Source organism: Tigriopus californicus, chromosome 2 (genome assembly GCF_007210705.1).
Source record: "Tigriopus californicus strain San Diego chromosome 2, Tcal_SD_v2.1, whole genome shotgun sequence".
In the NCBI taxonomy this organism is placed as follows: Eukaryota; Metazoa; Arthropoda; class Copepoda; order Harpacticoida; family Harpacticidae; genus Tigriopus; species Tigriopus californicus.
In genome coordinates this window covers 3,549,157-3,573,129 of record NC_081441.1, presented here as the reverse complement: position 1 = coordinate 3,573,129, position 23,973 = coordinate 3,549,157, and the positions used below count along the sequence as shown (strand labels likewise).

The 23,973-nt window shown below is 38.9% G+C and overlaps 1 protein-coding gene across 4 annotated transcripts; it reads left to right on the top strand.

Annotated features, from left to right (window-relative positions):
• Window positions 1-9,348: 9,348 nt before the first annotated feature.
• On the top strand, window positions 9,349-21,644 carry LOC131893610 (uncharacterized). Of its 4 annotated transcripts, XM_059243706.1 has the most exons (6): window positions 9,349-9,558; window positions 9,627-9,783; window positions 12,512-12,647; window positions 19,630-19,833; window positions 20,281-20,624; window positions 20,966-21,644. In XM_059243706.1, exons 3-6 carry the CDS (start codon window positions 12,554-12,556, stop codon window positions 21,092-21,094), a joined length of 771 nt encoding a protein of 256 aa, XP_059099689.1. In that variant the 5' UTR covers window positions 9,349-9,558; window positions 9,627-9,783; window positions 12,512-12,553; the 3' UTR covers window positions 21,095-21,644. The 4 variants fall into 4 exon arrangements, with proteins under 4 accessions (XP_059099689.1, XP_059099688.1, XP_059099690.1 ...); XM_059243705.1 differs by having other exon boundaries at window positions 9,349-9,783; XM_059243704.1 differs by lacking the exons at window positions 9,349-9,558; window positions 9,627-9,783 and adding an exon at window positions 10,809-11,199.
• Window positions 21,645-23,973: the final 2,329 nt, after the last annotated feature.

Below are 23,973 nucleotides of genomic sequence, written 5' to 3'. Positions count from 1 at the left end.
GCTTAACAACAATATTATTATGCAATTTCAGCCATTTCAGCAAAAAAAACCTAACACTTGTGAAAGATCATCATAATTTTCAAGAATTGTGGTCAATTTTAGGGAAAAGTGTGAAATGGGAGTTCCTGATTTTTTTCCTCAAATCTTTTTGAAACAACATACACGTAGGTATGAAATAGATTGCAAGCATATTACCAACCACCTGCTTATGCTTTCCATCAATCTGAAATAGCTCTTTTATCATTGCAATTTTTCAAGATACTCTATTTCAAATATTGTAACCTAGTTTTCTTTGAGTAACGAACTTCTCCTTTATAAATCAGGCACATCTTGACGTGTTTTCATGATTTTTGGGGTACATGGTCATGAGGTGGATGGTTAATTTCGGAAAAATTGATTTACCATTACATTTATGAAACTTGAAAAACTTACCTTCGTTAACACAATTGTTCTACAATACACTTGTTGCGCTGTGGCATTATTGTGTTTTAGTTGATGAACTGAAATTATCTTTTACACAAAATGTTATGGATGTGCAAAATGCTGATCAATCTAGGAGGCAATATGGATAAGGCAAGATCTACTCGCTAGGGCTAGCAGGTTCAAATCCCAATGCTTGACGATATCATAATGTAGTTCTCCTTTTCATCTACGTGTTACTTGATAGGGAAGGCAAAAGCAGCCCTTACCCTTAACCCTCCATAACGTGTTTTGGAAAGTTTATTTGGCAGCTGAAATCCAAGAGTTCATGAAAGCTTCTCGCCTTGCTGCCAATGCATCAAAAACAAAGTTTCTTATGTTTGATAGATCCATGGAAGAGCCATTGCAAATAGAAGACGCTCTAATAGAAGAATCAACTACCGACGTGCTTCTTGGTTTCACTTTCAGCAAAAATCTATCTTGGAATTGCCGTCTAAATAATATGGAGCCCGAGTTACGGAAAAGAATCGCGATTCTGCGTCGCTTTGCTTGGAGCCATCCATCAGTGCTGGTCGCGGAAATGATTGAACTACTTTTTACATCAAAACTCAGATACTGGCTTGAGGTCATATCAGACGCACTCGACTCGAATGATCCAGTCTTGAAGAAGATAGTTCTCTCCACTCCGCGGCCATGAAAGCTGCCCTGACTGTCTTTGTATTGGCTATTTAATCCACGTAAATTTCGTTCTTTATGCGGCAATTCGTTTCATTTTCCATTGATCCAGAGGTAATATATTCGAGGAAATGTGATTTTGCTATCTCCCAATTCACAAACGATGTTCAGGCAATTAAGATTTTGGGCAAATATATCCTCCAACTCTTCCTCCACACGCGAATAATAAAAGTGGTTTGAAGATGTGGAGCCCGGCGATGGCAAAATTCGACTTTGGAGGAATTTCTGTCACTTTCTGCCACCATTTTCTGCCAGGTGGTCAAAAGTGGCTTTTAATAATTTTCCATCCATTGAAAAGACCTCTAGTTAAATTGCGACCTCCATGCCTCCTAAGTTTTAAGATTGCATCGCCTTATGTAGAGTTCCGTTCGTTGAGGATCGAGTCAAAGAACATCTTCGTATTTTGGCAATGTACGAAGAGAAAAGACTCTCCATTTTGTAGAGCTTGGGTCTTCTTTTTAGAAAACAGGATATTATTGAAAATGAAAAAAATATATATATAGATATTCTATCAATGAGGGCTTTCAAGTTGGCGTCATCAATTTCTGAAGCCATCGCCATCTACCTTTCGACGGGCCCTTATTTTTCAGTGGCAGAAAATGGTGGCAGAAAGCGGCAGAAATTCCTACAAAGTTGATTTTTGCCAACGAGAAAATAACTTGGATGGGAAATTATTAAAAGCAGTGTTTGACCACGTGGCAGAAAACGGTGGTAGAAAGAGGCAGAAATTCCCTCAAAGTTGAATTTTGCCATCACTGTTGCAGTTTGATCAAGGGATGGTTATGTTAACATATGCATGCTTTCACTTGTTTAAGCAGCAGACCTTTGCCATTGATGCATTTGACATTTCAATGGGGCTCCAATTAGTTCAGCAGGTTTGCAAAAGCTCGAGCAGGTCCAAAGATGTTTTTCCAGAACATTGAAGATATGAGAGAGCTCTCGTATTGGGAGAGGTTAGAACGGTTGGGATTGTACAGTACTCAGAGAAGGTACGAAAGGTATCTGATATTGTACGTTTTCAAAAGCATTCATGAGCTTCGTCCCAACCCAGGATTTAGGGTCAATTGTAGTGACCGTAGAGGCTTAATGTGCGTTTTGAGAGCACCTTCAAGCCCTCGAGAATCCAGGCTAGTTAAAACAATGAAGTCCAACTCTCTTCTTTCTCGGGCTCCTTCATGTTCAATTTGCTTTCCTCAAATATTCGTAGGGTTTATGTAGGGGTTGATCCAGTAGCAAGATTTAAGTCAGACTTGGACAAGTTTTTGACTAAAATTCCGGATCAACCTTATATTCAAGGATTAGCCAGATCAGCCAACTCCAATTCGTTGGTCGATCAAATAATATATATAAATAAAAGTCAAGTACAATAAATAATCTTCTCGTCTTGAACTGCTGGGATTCCAATCCCGGTAGCGGTAAGGAAGTCCGCACAAAAAAATGCATTTACTTTTCGATTTATGTACTGATGCAGACATGAGGGTCCTTAGGAAGGGTTAGCCTGGAGAAAAAGGGGAGAGCAGACTTCCCTTTTCTTTTTTGGCTTCCTTCCTCTTTGAACGCCCTGGCTTATGTGCATCTTTGGATTTGATCTGCCACTTTCTGTAACTCAGAGCTTGACGCCTAGATAGCGGGACAATTGCATCATCAGAAAAGTGCCATCGCGGCCAGAATATTGTGATATCTTTTCACCTTGAAGACGTTAATTGACAGTAAGGGATTGCAATTGGATAATTTGAGAAAAAATAGAATGTAAGGTTAACATTTGATTTTGTTCCTTCCCCTTTATGACAACTAGATATTTTTTCAGTAATGAATAAGTTACTTAGGATATACAAAAAGGTTAAAGAATACAAGACTGTTGTTTTCAAATGAGGAATAAAACTGAAAATGATGTTTTTTTACAGTTCAGGTATTTATATTTTTAACCATTGCTTGGGAATGATATCCTATCAAGCCACGTCATGATTTAATAAAAAATGGTCTAGTAACGAAGTTATGTCTCCAAGGTGAAAGCTAATCACAATAGTCTGGTCGCGGTGGCGGTTTTCTGATGGTGCAATTGTCCTGCTACCTAAGAGTCAAGCTCTGATTTAGAGACAGCTATGGCAAAATTCGACTTCGAAGGGATTTCTGCCACTTTCTGCCACCATTTTCTGCCAGGGCCCCTAGCTGTAACAAGGGAAATAATGCAACGAGAGATCGTACCGAATGTAACTGAATGCCAAAAGGAGAATGAAAATTTGAATCTAAAAAAGTGTGGACCCTGAACATGACAACTGTTATGACTAGGGACGGACAAAATGTGCAAAACAGCAAAGCCTTTTAGTTACAAAAGGCCTAAAAGGGCAAGAAAAGGTGCAAAATTTGCCGAAAGTTTTATAAAAATTTAAATGACATCGATCAAGAAGGCATATTCAAATCCATTTTTCAAAGTTGTATATATCTAAAAAGCGCCTTCTTAAAAACCTGAGTTTCGCCACAATTTTTGGACCATATGTTGTTTTGAAGAGGTCAAGGAATGCTTCCTCTTGCCTATTTTTCCTCTCTTTTCGGCAATAGATCTACACCATTGATCTAACTGAAGAAAAATTTCAATGTTTTTAAAAGTTAGTTATCCTAGAAGAAGTAATGAAAGCAGCTGTTGTGCGTTTTCTGGGCTGAACATATAAAAAATAATTTTTGCACAATTACCCCGTCCCTCATGACAAAGGCAACCTACAAGTTATCAAGGTAGCTACTAAACACTAAAACTCTATTGCTATAAAACAAGGCTTCTAAACAACTCTTTGAATTGAATGATTTTGTCTCTTGAGTAACAAATCCTCAACCAATCATTTGGTAGCTCTCTGTTTAGGTGATGTTGATTTAACTGGATTGGTTGGAGTTGACCAAAAAGGTAATTTGCAAGGCCCATAGGGTGAGATTGTTCAAAAGAGGAATGGTCTTCATGCCCTCCGACCTTCAATTGAAGGTCGGCAGCTTCAAAAATTTATCATTTTCCAAGGGCGACTAACTTTGCTTTTGGCCAATTCTTTAGTGAAGTCATGTTAGGTAAAACATTCTCTTTCGCATTAATCTCAGCCACTAATTTTTGTTTGATAAATGATCATTCAATGATAGATGCGACTATCTCTTGTGAAATCTAGCAATGCATTTGGAGTTTTTTTTGCATTTGGGCCATCGTCAAGTTTACAGTTCATAAGGGATTTGCCGACATTAGCTTGAGATTTATGTACTGGTCTGAAGGTTTTTTCCTTCTAGCCCAGAGTATGATGCCAAAAAGATTCTAATTTTGATTGATTCTGAAAAGGCTAAAAAATGTCGTGTTGTAGTAACATTTTTGGACAAATAATTGACTGGAACATGTGAAACTCTGACCTTGAAAATGATTATTTTCGATCAGTTTGAATTTCCCGCCTTTTTACTTTGACAGTCATTGCTCTGATTGCTCCTTCGACTTTTCTTACCCGCAATTTCAACCAATGACAAACCTTGTCTACATTATGCTCCCATTTTGTGACGTAAGGCTGCTGAATCCCAATAGATATTGTATTAAGCACAAAACGCACACACGCTGATCTTAAACCAAAGTTTGACTTCTGTGAAACCTTTGTGTTCCACAATGGTTGCTTCCCAACCAAAATGTCAGTTTCGATCTTGCTGTCATTAAAAAGACACTTCACTTGAATCCAGAGTTCCTGTGTTACTTCCTTGTTAACAGAAGCCACGAAATTATAAAATTGACAAAGGTTCAAAGAGCTGATGTGTTGTTTAACTGGATTGAAAGGGCTCAGAGGTTCAGAGCAATCCATCCCATCCCCCTTCAGGATTTTTTGGTATCCCATTAAGTCTGATACAAATCATAACTACTGCCTTGGGTGGACATTGTCTGACCATAGACCAATCCATCGCGGTGAAATTGCACTCCAAGGACACAAATGGTGCCATTATGGTTATTAGGAAATGAGACAGACTTAAAAGTCAGTTGTTCAAGTCATGCACTCTTGTCCAGTCTATTCTTGCAATACTTTTTTCCCCATGGATTAGGTGATGAAAGTTATGCTTCCTTCCAATTGTTTAACTTGAAAATTTGACCAAGATCGAGTGAGCAAACTTAAAGTACTCTGTATTGCTCTAAAGTAAAGGCAATTGAAGGTTCATATCAAGACTTTTGTTTTAAAGGTAATTGCTCCAAAATAGCATGAGACATGAAAATATCTTTTTTTTACAGTTTCTTGCTCCTAGAACTTAACCTTACGAGAAAATGAGGAAGGCATTTAAATCCCATTGAACATTTTCATTCGGAGTAGAAATCAGCCGTGACTGGAAATTAAATGATAAATAGGATCCAAATAATGAATATGGAAGCAGGTTAATTAGCATTCCTTCTTTTTTTGTTATTGTTGAGGCACCAGTTATAAACTGTTTTTTTTATTATTGGATTCTGAATTTGCAAATTCATTCAGATGACTTAATATTGCAGGCTCCGACAAAATATGTTGCTTTCACGCCGAGCATAAATTGTCAAATTTTGACGGTTGATACCTATGATAAACATCCTCTGCATGAGAGAGCCTTCACTTCCAATTGAGGATTGCTCTAACGTATACTCATTTTAATACATATAACTGAGAGCCTGTTTGGTTGTATGCAAAGGCTCACAAATCCTTTTATGGACATCTTTTTGTTCAGAATGACAACCTTTGTTTTTGGATCCAAGAGACTCGTGTGGCTCGAGTCATCTTTGTGGAACCCTCCTCAGCGTCAGTCAAGGTCATTCGGAGCTTTCTGTGGGTGATCCAGAAGGTGAGAAAAGAGGAATATTTCACATCCAGCAGAAATGGCAGAAGTTTGATGGTTCGGGTGTGCGAAATAGTTGAACAGAGGCCCGTTTCTTAAAACGACTTAGATCGGATGTAAAGACTATTTTGAGCAGCTTTATTTTATTAGCTGAGACAGAGTCGGTAATCTCTACTAATAGAAAAGTGTTCTTTCGTGGAGGATTCCCGCATCTTGGCCACTTCATGATCACATTGGTATGAATTGTTAACGATTTTTTGGGAAGGCAACTCAAAGTTAACTATTATTCCTCAAACAATAGATCTGACGAGAGGGACAATCAGGACACAATCCCAGTATCCGCTGGCCTGTCCAATGCAGCCCTAGCATTAAACTAGTAAATAATGTAGTACGCCCTTTGAAACAGGGCGCTCTGAATATAAAATTTACACGAATAGCTATATTGAAATTCAAAACTTTCACATTGATGAGATCAGAGCATTAGTCAATTGACTGCATTGGCATGTTTTGGGGAACATCCTTGACATATAAACTTTTCACTGTAGTTATGAACTACTTCATGAACTTATCATCGTACTTGAAGTAAGGTCAAACCGCTATAACTTGTAAGTTAGGTTGGAATTACGAATGCTTATGAACTTCGATGTACAATCGGCGACTATTACAATGTTGCTCCTTGATACGAAGCTAGGCAGAACTTGGCTATTTACAACCGAGCTACTCAAAATCTTTTTATAGAACCGGCCTCAGCATAGGGGAAAAACTGGTCAATGCAAACCTCTGAATTTTCTGCTTGACATGAAAGAACCCCTCCCTGTTCCGGGGTATGCGTGTCGTAAAATTACGCAAAAAAAAGCTCCAAAACTTCTTTGAACGCAAGGAAATTATAAGGCCTGGTCCTATCTCTTTAAGGCACGAGCGTCCGCTAATTTTCCCTGACACCAACCAAAAAGGCAATCTCAGTTGAGCGTGTTTCCCAGGTTCATTCCTTTTGGAACGGGTTTTGACTCGGTTCAAAAAACATTTTCGATGCTCTGAAAGTAGAATAAACAGAATCATAGCGACATAAAGTACAAAATCAAGGGTATAAAACTTACCGTCAAACTGCTTCAAATTACACAACTGGAAGTTATCTTGATAACACCTCAATACATAAGACGACAATTTTTTAATGGAAAAGCCAATGTAGATGAAAAAGGGCATTTTAAACCATCTTTTGTTGTTTTAAAGCAACAGCAAAGTGTCAACTGAGTATTAAAGGGTTCAGGCATGCAACCACACCGTAAAATTTAAAGGTTCAGAATCTTGATAATTCATATATTTTAGGGCAAATGCATTCATTCTCAGTTGGTCCAACCATGGGAGCCCTGACCGAAGTCCTTTAAGCTAAAAAGCTTACCTTCCGGATCGAAACACATCACTACTTTTGTTACTTCTATTATGTGCTAGTATCATTCTTTACGAACTTTTCTTGTTTCTGAACCTCAATTTTTGTCTTCTTTTCTGCTATGAACCAGACATCAAAAGGTCCAATTTGATCTGTTAAATTTAAACCTTCTTTTCCACTTCAAGTCTTTTTCGTGGGTTTTGACCTACCCATTTTGAGTGATTTGCTTGCCCAATAGCCTACTGATTGTCATGGATAATTTGTGGGTTGCAAATTTAATAGTGTTTGCATCATTTCTTTACATTCGTCTCATTGGTAGGAAAGTATACTTGCCGATGCCCGAAAAGCTCATACTAAAGAAGGATCAACCAAGTACAGTACATGAGGTCTAATATCAGCTTGTGAATTGAGCAAGCACTCTCTCGCTTGATCAATTTATTTTCAGTAATGGTGATAGATTTTGCAAGCATATGTATGGTATATGTGATATTTGATTGCAAATGTTGTCCCAAAGCCTTTGGTGAAGAAGAGAAAAGTAGTACTTTTCGTACCATCTGGTCCTTTGCAACAGATTCCTGTTTTATGGGTTTGCCCTACTTTATACCTGCTACCTTGGGCTTGAATGACGATTGCCACATCCAGGTTTGTCGCCAATGGTGGTGACTTGTTCTCTAATCGGACACAGTTTCGATCAGATTTTTCACATCAATTTGCGTAACGTTACTACCAACTTTGGGCGAGTGAGTCATGTAGATTGTTAGACGTATTACCTCTTTTCAGAATGTAATCACCATTTTTTCTTCATCCCATTTGTTATTGGCTTACATATTAGGCTAACACAGGTGGCATTTTCACTTTCATTTTTTTACCAATTTGATAGCGAGAAGCTCTGAGCAATCAAATTCTTATGAATGGCGAGGATTGCGATCAATTCAGGATGTGATTTTGAGTGTAAAGTGACGATATTTTGTCGGAACTTCAAAGGTTGAATGCCACCGATATTCTGAGTCAGATTGGCCAATTCATTACTATAGTGTGCTTATTATCACATATTTTATGCTTCATGGCCTTCCAGTACAAATTCTGATGAAAGAGTTATTCGGCCAATTCGGCCAATATTTCCCCGAGCAATAGCTTTGCCGGGTTTCATTTACCTCTCCCTTCATGCATGTGAAATTTCTTTTGGTTCGTGGAATGAAAATATTCTGAAGTCAGATATTCTGACTCTCTGTGACTTAAGCGAGTATGACTACTATGATCTTAACTTACACTGTCATGATACGTTAACAACCAACCGTAGGTTTATTCGCTCTTGTTCAACATATTCGTATTTGCCATGCCATGACGATGAGTTGCAGAAAGGTATTTTAACATTTGTCTAACTAAAGTTAAGGGTAGCAATTTTAGATAAGGCTGGTTCAGGGCCTCAATTTATATGTACAGTTTATAATTTCAACCCGTTAAAAGTAATAAAATGTTTGTTATTTTTGAACGATTTTCACAAAAACAATTGCATAAATACACAACAAAGTACGGCCGTAAAAGTTTTAAAAGCGCCATCATCCAGGATATTTTTTCATTTTTACAGGAATCAATTCAATTTATGACTTTGTTGGGCAAACAATTTTGATGTCAGTCAATGCTTCGCATCGTAAATTTGTAAGGTTGCACTTTTAAAACTGGTGAGACAAATACCAAGTGTGAGGACTTGGTGCAGACAGAGCTAATCAGAAGTCTTCCTCCGTGTTTTACAAAAAAGGAAGAGTAACGTTAAGGGGTAGTTAGCTATCTTTGACTCATTGTACATACCTACATGGATATGAATGATCACCGTTAGAGCGATTTTATTCATGCTTTGCGTGTTTGCGTGACAATGGCTAGCACACCTCGGAAAATCAGGTTCGTTGAAATCTTCGTACTTCATTCGACTTTCGAAGAGCGGCCAAATATGCACTCTCAAAAGCCATTTGAGCGCGATTCATGGCGACCAAGTAGGTTGTAGCTCTTAGGACATTCTTAGCCCATCAACAACGTCATCATCACGAATTTTGAGAGCTCTGGCGAGAAAATAGAACGACGCTCCCTCTTGATTGGTTGGTCCCCTCAACATCATCGACTAGAAAGAGCCCATTACTGCGTCCGGGTCCTCTGGCTTTCAGAGGTCAATCCGTTGGTCAGTCCGTGCGTCACCATCCATCCCCAATTGAGCTCTCTGGGTGGGTCGTCACACATTCACACACAAATACACATACATACACATCCCAACGTCCTCAGGATCTTGCAGCCATGCGAAAGAGCCAGCAAAACAGTGACACTCACTCAACCCTGAGACGTTGGTGCGACATCTCTTCGTTCATTGAGATTGCCAGTCCATTCAACACATGGTAGAATGAGCTGATACGACCACACCAATTAGGACTGAACTTCAATTGACTACTTAGGTGAGTTGCTCTTCAATTTTATGACGGCCTAATTCACCCTCATCAACATCACCATCAGTATGAAATACGAGACAATATCGCGTGCTCCTAAAGCCCGTCCGTGGCAGTTTTTGGCACCAATCAATGCAAATTAGGTGCTCGGAGGATCTCTGTACCAGTCATAATGCAAGAGACTTACAGAACTTGACCTACAAAACCAATTGGCATGTCATGCATCGCAAGAGATGATAAGTAACAATTAAATTAAGCCATAACGAGCTCCTAGATTTTGCATGTGAACATGCCTTGACCTTGTTGAGTGAACAAAAAAGAATGATGTACATTAGTAAGGGGGCAACAGACTATTTTTATGTAAAATTTTAGAGGCAATAAACTTGTAACGTTGTACTGATTGTTAAAAAGGGACTGCGAACAATGGTACTTTAAAATTGGGTGTCATCTTCCTAGAATTAAAAGGAATTTCATGCACTGCAGCTCTATTACATTGAAGAGGTGCAAGCACTTATAATTATGAAACAAACCAATCGACAGCACTCCCAAAACAACTTTTAGACCCTGGCTGAACAAACACGACCAATTATGGATTGTTAAATTTTTGCCAAGCGATAAACCCAAAATTTGAATATCGGTTGCGCTCGTCCTTAATGTGTTTTCATCACAAAATTACTTTTTTATGTGGTATTGCCCATTCACTGTTGCATGACTAGCTATTAAACACAAGAGAATAGTGAATCCTGAATTGATTTTAATCTCCAAGATTTTTAATTTATATTTTGAAGGTGAAGTTGTTCTATGGATCAAAAAATAGATCTGAATTTGAAAAGCTCGATTTGAGCCGAAACTTTAAAGGCCCGTTTCTTTAGATGATAGATAATTAACTGAAATGAAAGTCTACAGCGTATGTACAGGGCAACCCCGGCTAAAACTGGATTTTAATGATGGGCTGTTAATACATTCTGAACCCTAGCAACCTCTTCACCGAGACAAGACAGCTAAAATTCAACGACTCGAGAACACAGTAGAAGATGTCAAAGTTGTAATTTAAAGACTTCAACGCATTGCTTATTGCAGTTGACATGATTGCCCAAGACAAATTTCTCGTTACAAGAATTGCATCTTGTTTGAAATCCCTACCTTGGCAAGACACATCATGTTATATTATTCTTCTGTAATCACAAGTGTGACTGACGGCTGGGCTCGCAAATTACCAACATATCATACGTCGATGTCCATTCAAGGGCTCAACGGCTGACAATCTTGACAATTGGATTGTTCAGTCCTTGAATAAACGCCGAACTAGTCATACCTGTCGGTTATTTGTGTGGTGATGTGCTTCCACAATCACATTATCAGCATCCAAACGATAAAGTTTGACCGAGTGGTGACAGGTGATATTTGCTAAAAAAAAAGTGTGGGGTGAGTGCCAAACCATTTGAAATTAATGAGTTATCGAACTTGACCTGGAAGAGATGTAGCTGAATTGTAATCTACTCATCATTGATGGTAGAAATGAGTGCTATTTTAAAGGCTTACTCTTACTCTCTATGCATATAGGAAAAACACTTTCTTTCATTTGTAACTTCATGAAACACAGTTTCAATTCAACCATATCTATTCAAGGGCCAAGCAGATCCACCCCACCTACTTTGAATCGTTCGTGGAATAGCTATCATAATCTTTTAAAATGACGCATTGGGCACTACAAATCCTTTTGAAGAAGGTGAAAAGTGGAAAAATAACGAATAAAAGCAAAAGAAGGATCTCTCGCCATTATGCCTTTTTCCTCTTGAATCTTTACGAAGAACAATCAAACAATTTTGCCAAATAAGCTTTGGGAGGCTGTCAATCTGGGATTTCAGACAAGCTTGGAAACCAAAGGCTCCAACAGATCCGAAGGTAACATAAAAAATCAGGCGAAAAGGCAGATTTGAAGTTGTTTCTTCCTCTTTTATAGAGTTTGAGTTGCCTAATAAATTGGGGGAAAATGTCGAAAATATGAAATATGCTTGGAGAAACTACTGCTGGGGTGAATCTTTTGATTTTTAGCCGGACTCGCCGAGTCCGGCAAAAAACTCGAGTCTTTTACTACGATCACATCTTGCAAAAACACTCGAAAAAGACTCGAATCCGGCCAATTTCTCCAAATTCTGCAATAAAGTTGCAGAAAACATTGAGATACGCAAATTTTGCATTTGAACTTTTGGTCGGCGTTATCATTTGTAACAAATAATATGCTTTGCCAAGGTGCATTTTCGTTGTCCAGTCCGACGATCATCGCAATTCCTTTTGAAGATTCGAACTGGACTACACAATATTTTTTGGCCTGAGAAGGACATTATGACTTGCGGAATGGGTGCATGTCTTGTGATTGGTCCCGATAGAATGTAACGGTCCCTGATTCAAAGGAATGCAAGCTCTAGTGATGACAATTGTCTAATTACATTGCCTGCAGCAAGGTCGAAGTTCATCCATTAATTCTAGAGTAGTCTTAACTGGCCTGATTTGGTCGACTCATAAGTGACACATTCTTTGTTGATCACAAAGATAAAAACGTAATAAAGAGAAGAAAAAACCCTTTCATTTATAATCTCATTTCATTTTTAAAATCTTTGTCATATTGGCCAAGTTGAATAATTATCCATATCAATAGATCCGAGTAATAGAAACCTTACGAGCCCACATGTTCTGCCATAATGTCTCTTTCTCACGACGTTTCTTATTTCTGCAGGTGTTATTTTTTTCAATTTAGCTCCTCTTCCAATATTTCGCCATGGCTTTTCCGGCCAAACGAACGCCTTCCTATTGGGCGTTAATCCTTTTCTTCATCATGGTTCTGCTTCTTCCGGAATCCTCCCAGTTAAAAGGTAAATCTTTTTTTTTCGTAGTAGTTGGCCCCTCTTATATTGAATATATTTTGTACCCGGGGGAAAAAAAAGTCTGTACTTTGTCATTCTGGAACGCACTTTCGAGAGGGAGATGTGAGACTGAGAGGAAACATGGTCTTTTTTTTATAACATTGAGATGGTCCTTACCCACTTGAAATCTGGTCCTACCGAGTTGAAATCTATTAAATGATACAGAAACACAAACACACACACACATACGCCTCGTCATCTATTCAGTTATATGGCAACCTATCGTACACCAAGGTACAGACCATTTTGCAGGGAACCCCCGCTGACTTGACGTCACTTAATGGCCCTCGCTGATTGAGGTGCTAGAAGCACTCCTTGTGGAACGCCAATCTGCCGTAAAATCACAGCGCGGTTTCTCAAGGAAAGATCTTTCATAGATTAATCAAGATTGTTCATGGAGGGAGCATCCAATAATCCCTCTGGACACTCGACAATAACATAATAAATGGTCCGTCATCTCATCTACGCTTGGGACGAAATTGAACAAGGCAGAGTACATCTTCAAAGAAGGCTGCTACAACGGTCTCCGGAATTAAAGCAAATACTAGACCCACACAACTACAGCTAAAGACACTAAAAGCTTTAAAATATAACACCGACTGCCTTGAATTTTTGAACCATTCCTAGAGTTTCTCCTTGTAGATAACCTCAAACTTACAGTGACCTCAAGTTGGTCTATTTGTTGGGTACATTGCTTGACAATGCACTACGATCGTTATGGTCTTGAGCGGTAAAGAGTAGTTTCTTTGCCTATAGGTCAGTACCAGTTCCGAACCGAGGAGACAAACGTACATTCCTGCTCGTAGACAATGATGAATACAAATTATTGCAGCTAGCATCGATAAAGAAAGGCATGAAGAGTGCGACATGGTTCTTAAAACATTGACCGACTTGTTGTCAAGGGAGGCCATTGCATCCTCAATCTAACAATGGGATTTGAACATCCTCCTTTTCATATGCACGAAAGGAGACGGTCCAGAATTTCGAAACTGTAAAGTTCACGGTTTTGCTCGACATTCACGTGAAGTATAGATCTCTTTCTCTTTCGATGACGATGGACATTGATCAATGTAAGCATTTTCCACGAGATGTCCTTTTAAATTACTGACGACGTTTCGTCTTCAGAAGTATGTCCGATCCCTTTGGGTTGGAAAGAAGATCGTAGAAGCGATAAAAAAAAGATTCCGAGCGTTGGCAAAGAAAGACATTTGGGGGAAAAATCACGAGTCGGTGGCAAAGCACATATTTCGACCGCAGAGCAAGAAAAAGTTTTATATCCGATTCCTCGAGGACATCTGAAAATTAATATTTTCAGCTTCACCAATTGGATATTGTAAAACTAATCACGGATGCTTCAACACCTTGCGAGCACGTCTTGAGCATTTGACTTTGAGAAGGCATGTAATGACTCAATCACTTACGTCCCTTGAGGATAAATCATTTGAACCCGAGAGCAAAAGGTTGTTCCTTCATATGGTTTTAAGAGTTCTTTTATGGCCAAAAGTATTGTCTACGGTGTTTGTATTAGGTCCATCAAAATTGAATCATCCCGATTTTTATCTGGCTCCTCATCATGCAAGAAGTAAGTCAACAGAATGTCTCTACTTCGGAGTTCTCAACATAGGCATCTTTTACCAAATCAAAGAATCAGTGGCCACGTTATCGACATCTGCATCCGACGTCTCGCCCTCGTTATGGGGAACATCATTATTTAAAAAAAGGAAAGGGACAAGTTTTAAGAGCTAATGAAGTAACCGGTTGTACTCGTACACCTACTTTCCAGGCTCGCGCATTGGAATTGATCCTCATAGTACGAAAGTGAACCAGAGCAAAAGCAGTTTTTGCCCAATATCAATTTGGACGTTAACAAACTGGTCGATTATCTAGGATTGTATGGAGTTATCGACACCCAAAGAATAAAGGAGACGATCTCCACTGGTCGTTGGTTAACATTGGCCACAAACCCTAAAAGATTGAAGTTACCTTGGGTGCTCAAACAATGGCCATGTCTAGGTCCGAATTATGGATTGGGTTACAATTCAAATGACGCCAACCGAGTCAACATTAATATGGCTAGAGCTTACCCAATATTTCACTTCCAAACAACCTAAACATTTACTATATAGGCATTGGTTGACATTCAAGGCCCCTCACACTTCATTCGACCTCCATTCAAATAAGTGCATTCAAACGCAGCAGGGGCCCTTTAGCCAAAAGCGGTTGGATGATCAGTGCCTGCACTTGTGATTGCAACTGACTTGTCGGCAAAAAAGGGCCCTCCATCATCTTACCGAGATGAATAAAGGTTTCTCTGTGTTGGACAACATACATACATCATTTGTTGGCAGACGAGATTGCTTAATCCCCTCTGGCTCAATGAAAGTGAATCGAAACGAAAAAAGAAATCCCAAATTAATGCCGACCCAACCCTGGCCTCTTCCTCTCATTGTTCAAATTCGCTTTATGGGCGAAGAGAAAACTGGCCGTGTAAGATTGGAAGATTATTCACACTCACAAGTACATACTGTACTGTGTCAAACCAAAAACAAAAAAGTGAACACTTATGAAGGTCATCTCAATGTTGTTTAAGGTTGCCATGTTGTCTCGAGGACAGAAACCATCTCCTCTCTCTCTCGTCTTGCAGATACTCGGCTAACCAAGCGTGAGAGTCAGAATGGCAACACTTACGAGTCCCCTCAGACTTCAGCCAAAGAGCGCCTGGACAATCAAATATTTTACCTCATAAACGAGATCCCCAAGAAGATTGCCTCAGCCATTACTGTGGTTGAGGATGGTCGAGCCAAGACTAGATTGAAGCGAATCACCCAGGGTTGGTCAATCGTATTCGCCTCTTGGAAGGACATTTACTCGATCTACTTGTTCAACAACCGGACCTTGTCCACGGTGACCACATCTGACTTGTATATTTATGGCTTCTTGGGTTCATACGGGATCGGTTTCGGTTACCCGTTGCTCCTGGGACTACCTAAAGCCAATTTGCCTTGTGATTCGCACTCATTTTCGACATTACTCGATCGTTATGGTCTCAGCTATGGTGTTAGTGCTTTTATGCCTTACCAATCGCAATCCGAGTCCCTCTCCCTGAGCTCCAGGATTGCTGAATTCGACTTGTTGGTTAGGACTCAAATCAGTTGTATCCTCGTTGAGGAAGGCCAGTACGTAGAGGCTGCCGAGGTCAACTGGGCTTTAGAGGAGCTGATCACTGCCATGAATTTGAGATTGGCTCTGGAGGATGTGTCTGCTGAGCCAATAATTGAAACGACTGCTCCACAAACTTGGTTGTATTAGTTGTATTCATCTCATTTTAAGTATTTAGGATTATCAATTTAAAACCTAAGGATCATTATTTTACCATGCGATATTATTGTATTTTAAAGACTGCATAATAAATTGTCTCTTGAAATAGAACCTTTTTCTCCCACTACATCTTGCCCCTTCGTGAAATTGCTGCCGCAAACTAGGGACCCTGGATTCAGAGACGCGCGAGGTTTGACAAGTGGCTCCACTTCAAAAATGTAAACGATCAGTAGAACTAAAAAGTTTCCTAACAGATTTTGAACTGATGCGATGCATAAGAAGAAGTACTATCTGGACGAACATCATTGAATATTTTCTTCAAGGACACTGCCAAATTTTATTCGAAAACAAGCTGATTCATGGATATGGTATTTTAGATGGTTACTACCATTTTTTTACTTTCTAATTCCTTTCTGAACTCATTTTTTCATCAGATTACATTGCTATAATATTTCATTAGATTATTCAGATTAACATTATCACAGGTGCGCTTCTTGAGTCTATCAACAAACAAGTCCCTTTATACATTACAATGTAATGTAGTACTTTCTTTTTTGAGGTGCTTTAGTCCAAGTTGAGACGCGCAGCATGCGAACGATCAGTGTGTCAACTACATTTTATTTAGAAATACCACGCTAATACAATTCTAATGACAAAAGACACTCTTAATGCTGTGGAAAGAGTCAGTTAAATCCATGGTGGATCAAATTTGTCAGATATCATTCAAAGCTTTACCCTATTATGCGATGCAAACGTGCGACCTCTTTTTAAAAGCAACTCACTCCCTGTCGGGAAGGTTTCCAAACAAAGCCCATGATCGTTGACAATTGGCAGCCTATCAGATCGGTCGAATTTGATGACGTATACTCAACCTCGCGTATCTATGCCTAGAGCATCTATACCGCAGACTATCAATCTAATAGGACGTTTTATGTGATGATTTTTCATCTTCGTAGAGGTGAGGAGCGGTTGGAAAAACTGGTTTCGCTGGCATTGAACAAGGTGTACAACAATTCGTGTCTTTCCATTGCAGACTAGCGATTAACTTCGTGGAAAAAAATTAATATCTTAGACGATTTTCAATGCATTATTTGAAGCGCAACAATGGCCCTCATGTTTGCCATCGTGACGAATTCTCTTTGGTGGATTTTTTACACGCGTTAACGTAACCTTATCTTCAAGTAAAAACCTAGGACAGATCCACAAAACGTTGGACTCATAAAAGGCTTCTAAAATGACAATCATGCATAGAGATACATAGGTTCGGTTCATTCATATCTGCATTTTTTGCCCGCCAGAAGTTGGTTGACCTTTAGAAATAGATAGACTTATTCCGGAAGTTAGTTGATCAGTGGCGAGTTTTTATAAACGCTCGTACCTTTGAGTTAAGCCTTCTTGGACGTTACCCACAAAGAGCATCTATTCACCACTTGGGAAAGTGTATTTTCATACCGGTTAACGTCCAAGCCCTTAACTCTGAGGGACGAGCTTTAAAAAAACAGGCCTCAGGAAAGTCTGAGGAGGTCAATGGTTGAACCAAGGATCCGCTAATGCGTTTGTTGACATTCAGCTCAAACTCGTTTCCTAAATCGATATGGGCTAATCAATGACTTATTTGCTCCCCTCCCTTTGGCGAAATCTCAAGGAGACACTTGTTTTCAACATGCATATGATGCGTGAGACGAAACATACGCAGACCATCGCCCATTTTTGGCTCCTCGCCACTTTTAAGGGAGCCAATCAAAGGATAGAGAGTGAGTCCCTAGGGTTGTAAATACCTCAATTTCATGACACGTGCGAGAACACTTTCATTATTTTTAGTGTATATGATCAGGGCATAATGACTACAAAAGATAATCATATTAGTACCATCTGGCAAAAGTGGGTATTGTCAATCAAGAAGTCCACATTGCTGATCGTGGTTTGTTGTAATAAGAATTTTTTCTCGAATGGATATGCCTGATTGACGACCTTCAATTCTGATCTTTTCGAACGTAAGTAAAGTAGCGTTTATATATTAAAAAGTACAGCAAGAATATCTTTCTTCGAGCAAATGAGGAAAAAAAGATCATCGTTCAGTCGTTAGTGCCCAGTCGAGTTCTATCATCAGAGCCATTAATTTTCGGCACCGGAAAGAAACTGGATTGGATGTGAAACTCGCACGGACCAAAAACGTGCTCTAATGTTTTCGTATGTTCCCTTCAGCTTGTTAGTACGAGATCATTTTGATCGAGATAAGCCTCCGAATGGTCCACATTGAGTGACCATCTTTTCTCCATAAAACAATCGACTTCAACTTTGACTGTGGCTGCTATTACACCACCAATTTTGCAATCGGCTTGCATAAAAGTGAGGTGATGAAAGGTGCCCTGGAATAGGTTATTTAGACTGTATTCTGCAGGTTTCTAGTATTTCCACCATTAAAGCGTTGAAGTGCAATGCAAAGTACAGCTTCTTGAAATCCTCGAACCCATAATGGGACGTCCTTATAGTATACATAATATATATGTGTGTCAAATCTTAATCCAATGAGACCCAAACTCGCAATAAAGATTTAGAAATGTTTGTTCTAGTACAAAACATCGATGTTTTTTTTGCCGAATTCAAAAAGGGAATTTAAAAAACCGGACAATACAGATGTTAACTCAGATTTCTTCTTTTTCGATTGACAATTTCAACTTGGAGCCATCAGTTTCGGAAACTCTCACATGAACTCTTTAAGGGGCTGTTTTTTTAAGTGACTCATTTCAAAAGCCAATTTTAGCACAACGACGGACGGAATTAGGATCAACTAACTCTTATCCAAAGCTAGTTTGCATGTTGGTCGATACTACTCATAACTATTGCAAAACAGCTTTTATTTTGACCCGATTGAAAGCATGAGCATATTTGAGTACTATCTATGTTTCCTTTGGTTGAATCCTTTGCCATGACAATGTTTTGTTCAATCAAAAATCTTTTGACAAACATCAATACATTTTAGCTACCTTTTTTGAGCCTTTTTTTCTACCTTTTTTCCGAGGTCTAATCAAAACCCAAAAGCCTGTACACAAATACAAATGTTGCTGAGTTCGGCCCTTTTTCTTTTTCCTTTTTCGTGGTCACCTGAGTTTCTTGAAGACAGTCTCCTGGGTTCAGAAACTGATTGGTCACATTTGGAGTCACGGTCAAGAAATTGACAATGATTCAGCATTCCGCATGAAACGACACCAAGGCTCGCCTATTTGCTCCTCTTATAACATTCACACACAGCCTATGACTTTTATTTGTAAGGCATCAATATTTGACCCTTGATCAATCTTAGATATTCGCCCGGCATAATCTTGCAGCCGTGGCAAGTAAGCGATCAAAATGTGAGAAACGAACTGCAAGGAGAGTGATCAAGAAGGAGGCAAAAATGCAATTCATGAAAAATCAATGCATGAACTTAAGAAATCATCCAAAATAAAGAATATTTCAAGCTGTACAACCTGTGTACTGGTGTACCCGCAAAGGATACGCTTGTAATAAAGATAAGAACCATGAAACTGACTGAATATTACTACCTTGGGCGCTCAATTTTTGGCCTGAAATTCATTAACCTGATTGATGTTCCCAACTTTTGCATCTTTAGGTCATCTCGCCACTCGAAGAAACTTCCGCGTCAAGAGATCTAGTCAAGACTACATGGAGGCTGCGAATGGAATTGATGTCAGAATAGCCAAAGTTCTCGAAGCTCTTGAGCTGAAAATCCTGGTGGCCATAGACTCCATCGAAAAAGACATAACTATTGCCAATCGGGACAGAGTCATTCTCGGACTCTCAAATTTCTTGGGAAGTAAGTAACCAATTGTGGCCGATATCAAGCCTGTTTTGTGCGTTATAAGCCGCGGCTTCCTTTTTTGTAGGGTGAATCGCTTAGTTGCTGACATTATGTATGCAGCAATCACTCCGTTTTCATACGAATAAAAAGCCACCATACTAGTGGATAGCGCTTTTCAGAAACAAAATAGAAGCAATAAACGTTGAACCTTTCAAACTTTTTCATGGTTCACTAAAGTTTCCATTACTAAACAGACTAAGGCAAATTGTTTAAAAATTGAGGGTGCGCAACTTGAATGTTAAGTCATTTCTTTTTACCATTGGGTAACCGAATAACAAATAAATAAACCACTCATTGTCATGGCTTTACATTGCTCATTAGGGTGCGCAATGCGTAAACACGTCATAGGATATAGATATTGGTGATTGATCAACAATTTCAGTGTTTTCTGTTTGATTCCAGTGGTATTTGGTGTGTTCAATGGAGCTAGTGGTAATCCCAATTTGGGCGAGCTGACCTTAGCTGAGCAGATCCAGGTGACCGCACAACTCATGTATGGTTATGGTTATTGGGGGCCCTTCCTCTTGGAGTTTGAGCCGGCCAGACTGGATTGCGACCGAAGTGATTTGGAAGAAGCATTGTCGGAGTTCGCTTTCCTCACCGACATGGCGCACAACTTTGGTTACCTGAACGACTATGCTGGAACGAGGCCCAAGGAACAACTCCCTGACACAAGTGATCCGGTGGTCCTACAATATTACACGGTCGAGCTCAACCACGCCATTAAGCGCAATCTCTATTGCATTGTGAGTATTTCTGATCAAGCACGATTGAAAACTTGATTCAAAACCTGGAAAAATGATTGTCTTCATGGTTTTGAACGAAAATGGAAGTGCCACAAGTCTGTTGAGATATGATTGCAGTCCTAATAGGTATAGTAATTGTGCTTTGCAAATATACATTTAGTGATGAATCGAGAAATCTCTTAACCGAAAACAAAAGGTGCGCGACAATATAATCAAGGTTGAAGTGGCGAAATTCATTCCATTCGTGAATCCTCACGTCAAAATCTCTGTCCTGAACTGTCCAATCTCGTGCAACCTGCCAGCATCACAGGAATTAAATTTACCAAGTGATTTCGTTTCAGATCAAACGGGCCGGAAGCAATCAAGACGCCTTGGAAGTGACTACCTTCGTGGACTTGTATACCATGTTGATCACGGAGAGACTAACCATGACCGATGTGGCCTTGCAGGAAAGTGCTAATTTCGTCTAATCAAGGGAAGCCTCCCAATCTACGTGTATGCTTTGTACAACCTGAAAGTCCGTTTCAGCCATTTTGCCATAGTAGACGAACTCATATTCTATTTAGAAATCAATTCAATGTTATTCAAATGAATACAATGTTATTCAAATAAATACAATGTTATTCAAATAAACTCAATGTTCTCCAAATAAGCAGACTTAAACCTAATCATAGACGACTTCGCCTTGTCTTGCGTTCGATCGACAATTGACTCAATTACCGGATATTGGATGTGAGGCCTGAGGGCTAGTGTATTTGATCAAGCGTAAATTCCTTACGAGAAATTCTAATGTTCACAAGCTCCAAACCAGACGTGCGTGTTCCATTGGATTGGTCAGAAGACAACGTTTATTAGCATCTTGGAGAGAGTCATGGAACAAGGTCTCAAGAGAAGAAGACCTAGGTTCAATTTAAGAGACAATGGGATACCCCCGCATGGTTTCGTGAGCACATATTTTGAGATGCGATATGGTCCCAGTTGCACCTATTGCGAGTATCAGGTAGTTTTGTGAATGCATATTTTGAAATACGAATGGGTAAAATTTAATACTATCGCACTTCAAAATTTGCGTTCACGAAACCACGTGGGGTACCTTATTACGGTCCATTTTTCAAACAATTTGTTTCGCTTGAAATCGAATACGACAATTTTGGCGACACTTAGCAGCATTTTTGGATCAGAGATTCATTGATGATACTTGAACAAATCTTCGCCTTTTTTCCCTTTTCCAGACAAGATTTGAAACCAGGTGAAGACATGTTGAGCCGAAAGATTTGCCATTGAGTAACTATTTGCTATGCATGTTTCGAAACAGTACTCATGAAACAGCTCAGAAAGATGAAAGAACGTCCTTCTTTACAGACCCAGTATTTTCTAATTTCATTTCACAAGTCTTATTTCACCCCCATGAAAGGAATAACTTCAATGAAATTCAATATTAAAACATGTGCTTCAACGAATTGTAGGTATCCTGTAAAGGCAACGTTTGAATCTTCTTCGGACTTGATCTAATTTCAGGGACTGGAGTCGATCCAATAATTGAGTTGCCTTAAACCTGCGATATTGTGAAAGAAACTCTTCTGCATCTTTTCAATTTTGGTTAGCCCTGGGGTAGATTGTTGGTTGATTTGGCTTATCTCGCTTTTAACACAATCTTTCAAGAGTATATCTATTCAACTTTCCTAATCAACTTGTTTCAGAACGTGGCCAAAGAGAGAAGAAGTTTTGCCTAAGAACCACTGTGTTGCTATGCTTTGTCGCCTAATCATTCCAAATTCACGGCGACATCCAAGACAATATAAAGGATTCCTTTAGAAACCTAGGGCACCTTCCTTACCCCATTTTCTTTTGGCTCCCAACATATCTTAAGTGAGAAATAATTCATATTATAATGATTCAGTGGAATAGAGTTCTCATAATGTTAGTAGGTGCTTCCTTTCTGCATTTTTTATTTACCGCTAACCTACTCTTTCATAATTTTACTCAGTTAGTTCAAAATAGTAAAGGGAACGAAAAAATCTACATTTTTATATTTTTCTTTCTTGTTCTTTGCCTTTTTTGTCATCTATGTTGCATTTTTAGTGCTTTTTGCCAAGTACACTGAGTGTAATTCTTTCTTTATCAAAGGTGCTGCAGTCTTACACCAGAACAGTGGAGTTTGCCAGCCTGCTCTCGGTCAGCAAGGCATGAAATACGTTGGCAACCAAAGTCCATATCTCCAGGAGGCTATGGAGTGTGTCATTGAAGGAAAATCCAGCCATTGTCAAGCAATTTTTATGGGTGGGAGTGAAAGTTATGGTTTTCCATGGATTCAAACCCCAATTGTTATTTTTTCCTTTGTTTTAGCCGGATATTTCGTGTTTTCCGACATTCCAATTCTTCTTAATTTTTGAACAGGCTTAAACATGTCTTGGAGTTTTCTATTTTCCATATCTCAAATTAGCTCAAAATGGTGTAATTCCTTACTCAAAACCCTCTAAAAATACAATTTTTTGAATAATTGCTTTAGAGTCATTGAAAACAAACGCAGTTCAACAATTATTGCAAATTTCAAAAAAAATCTATAAGAAACTTAAAAGAAGCAGTTTCTTAATTAGTTTCAACAAAGTCTCCAAGAAACTTCCGAATCTATAAGATTTCCTGTTGTATCTATTGTCTTCAGAATTCAGGTGAATGTGTACTTTCAATGATTATTGAACAACATTTCGAGGTATTTTCAGATTATGTACGTAATCTTTTACTTTTGTGGCACTGATAATTTGTAACAATTCTTTGAGAATTTAACTTAACTATAAACGGGACATTTTGAGCTAAACACGGTGAAAATTAGGCGATTAAATCCGATGTAACAAGGAAACGATTTAATAAATCGTCGCATAATTTTTTTGATAAGTGCTAACTGTGTTCACAATTTTCTTCATTTTTTTAAAATTATGTGTTTATAAATTCTCCTTTTTTATTTTGCTTTTAGGCCTGTAAGTTTTTTATATGGGCTAGAATTCCATCAAACATAAGGCCAAAGTTATTTTTTTTTTTGAGCAGACTACACAATTTTTAAACGGATATATTTTGTTAACTTAACTTGATTTAGATGCTCTTTTGGTGAGATCTTTTAAGGCGTATGTCGTCTTGGCATGGCGAGTATTCAAAATAGTATTTTCTTTCAAGATTGTATTATGAATAGGATGTTTATTTTTGTCATTCTGGCATGCTTTCTGTGGACCCTTGATGTGAACATCCATTCGCCATTGGGTATCTCATTACCTCTCAGATTGCTCTTTGATAATTAGGTAGCGGTCAAAAAACCTTTACAAATCCACTTTGAAAGGCAAAAAGATAATGATTCATT

Bases quoted from the DNA above. Each gene is read 5' to 3' on its own strand.
- LOC131893610 (XM_059243706.1), top strand. From the start codon at position 12,554: ATGGCTTTTCCGGCCAAACGAACGCCTTCCTATTGGGCGTTAATCCTT. The intron at 19,834-20,280 runs GTAAGTAACCAA...GTTTGATTCCAG, and splicing joins ACTCTCAAATTTCTTGGGAA to TGGTATTTGGTGTGTTCAAT. The intron at 20,625-20,965 runs GTGAGTATTTCT...ATTTCGTTTCAG, and splicing joins AGCGCAATCTCTATTGCATT to ATCAAACGGGCCGGAAGCAA.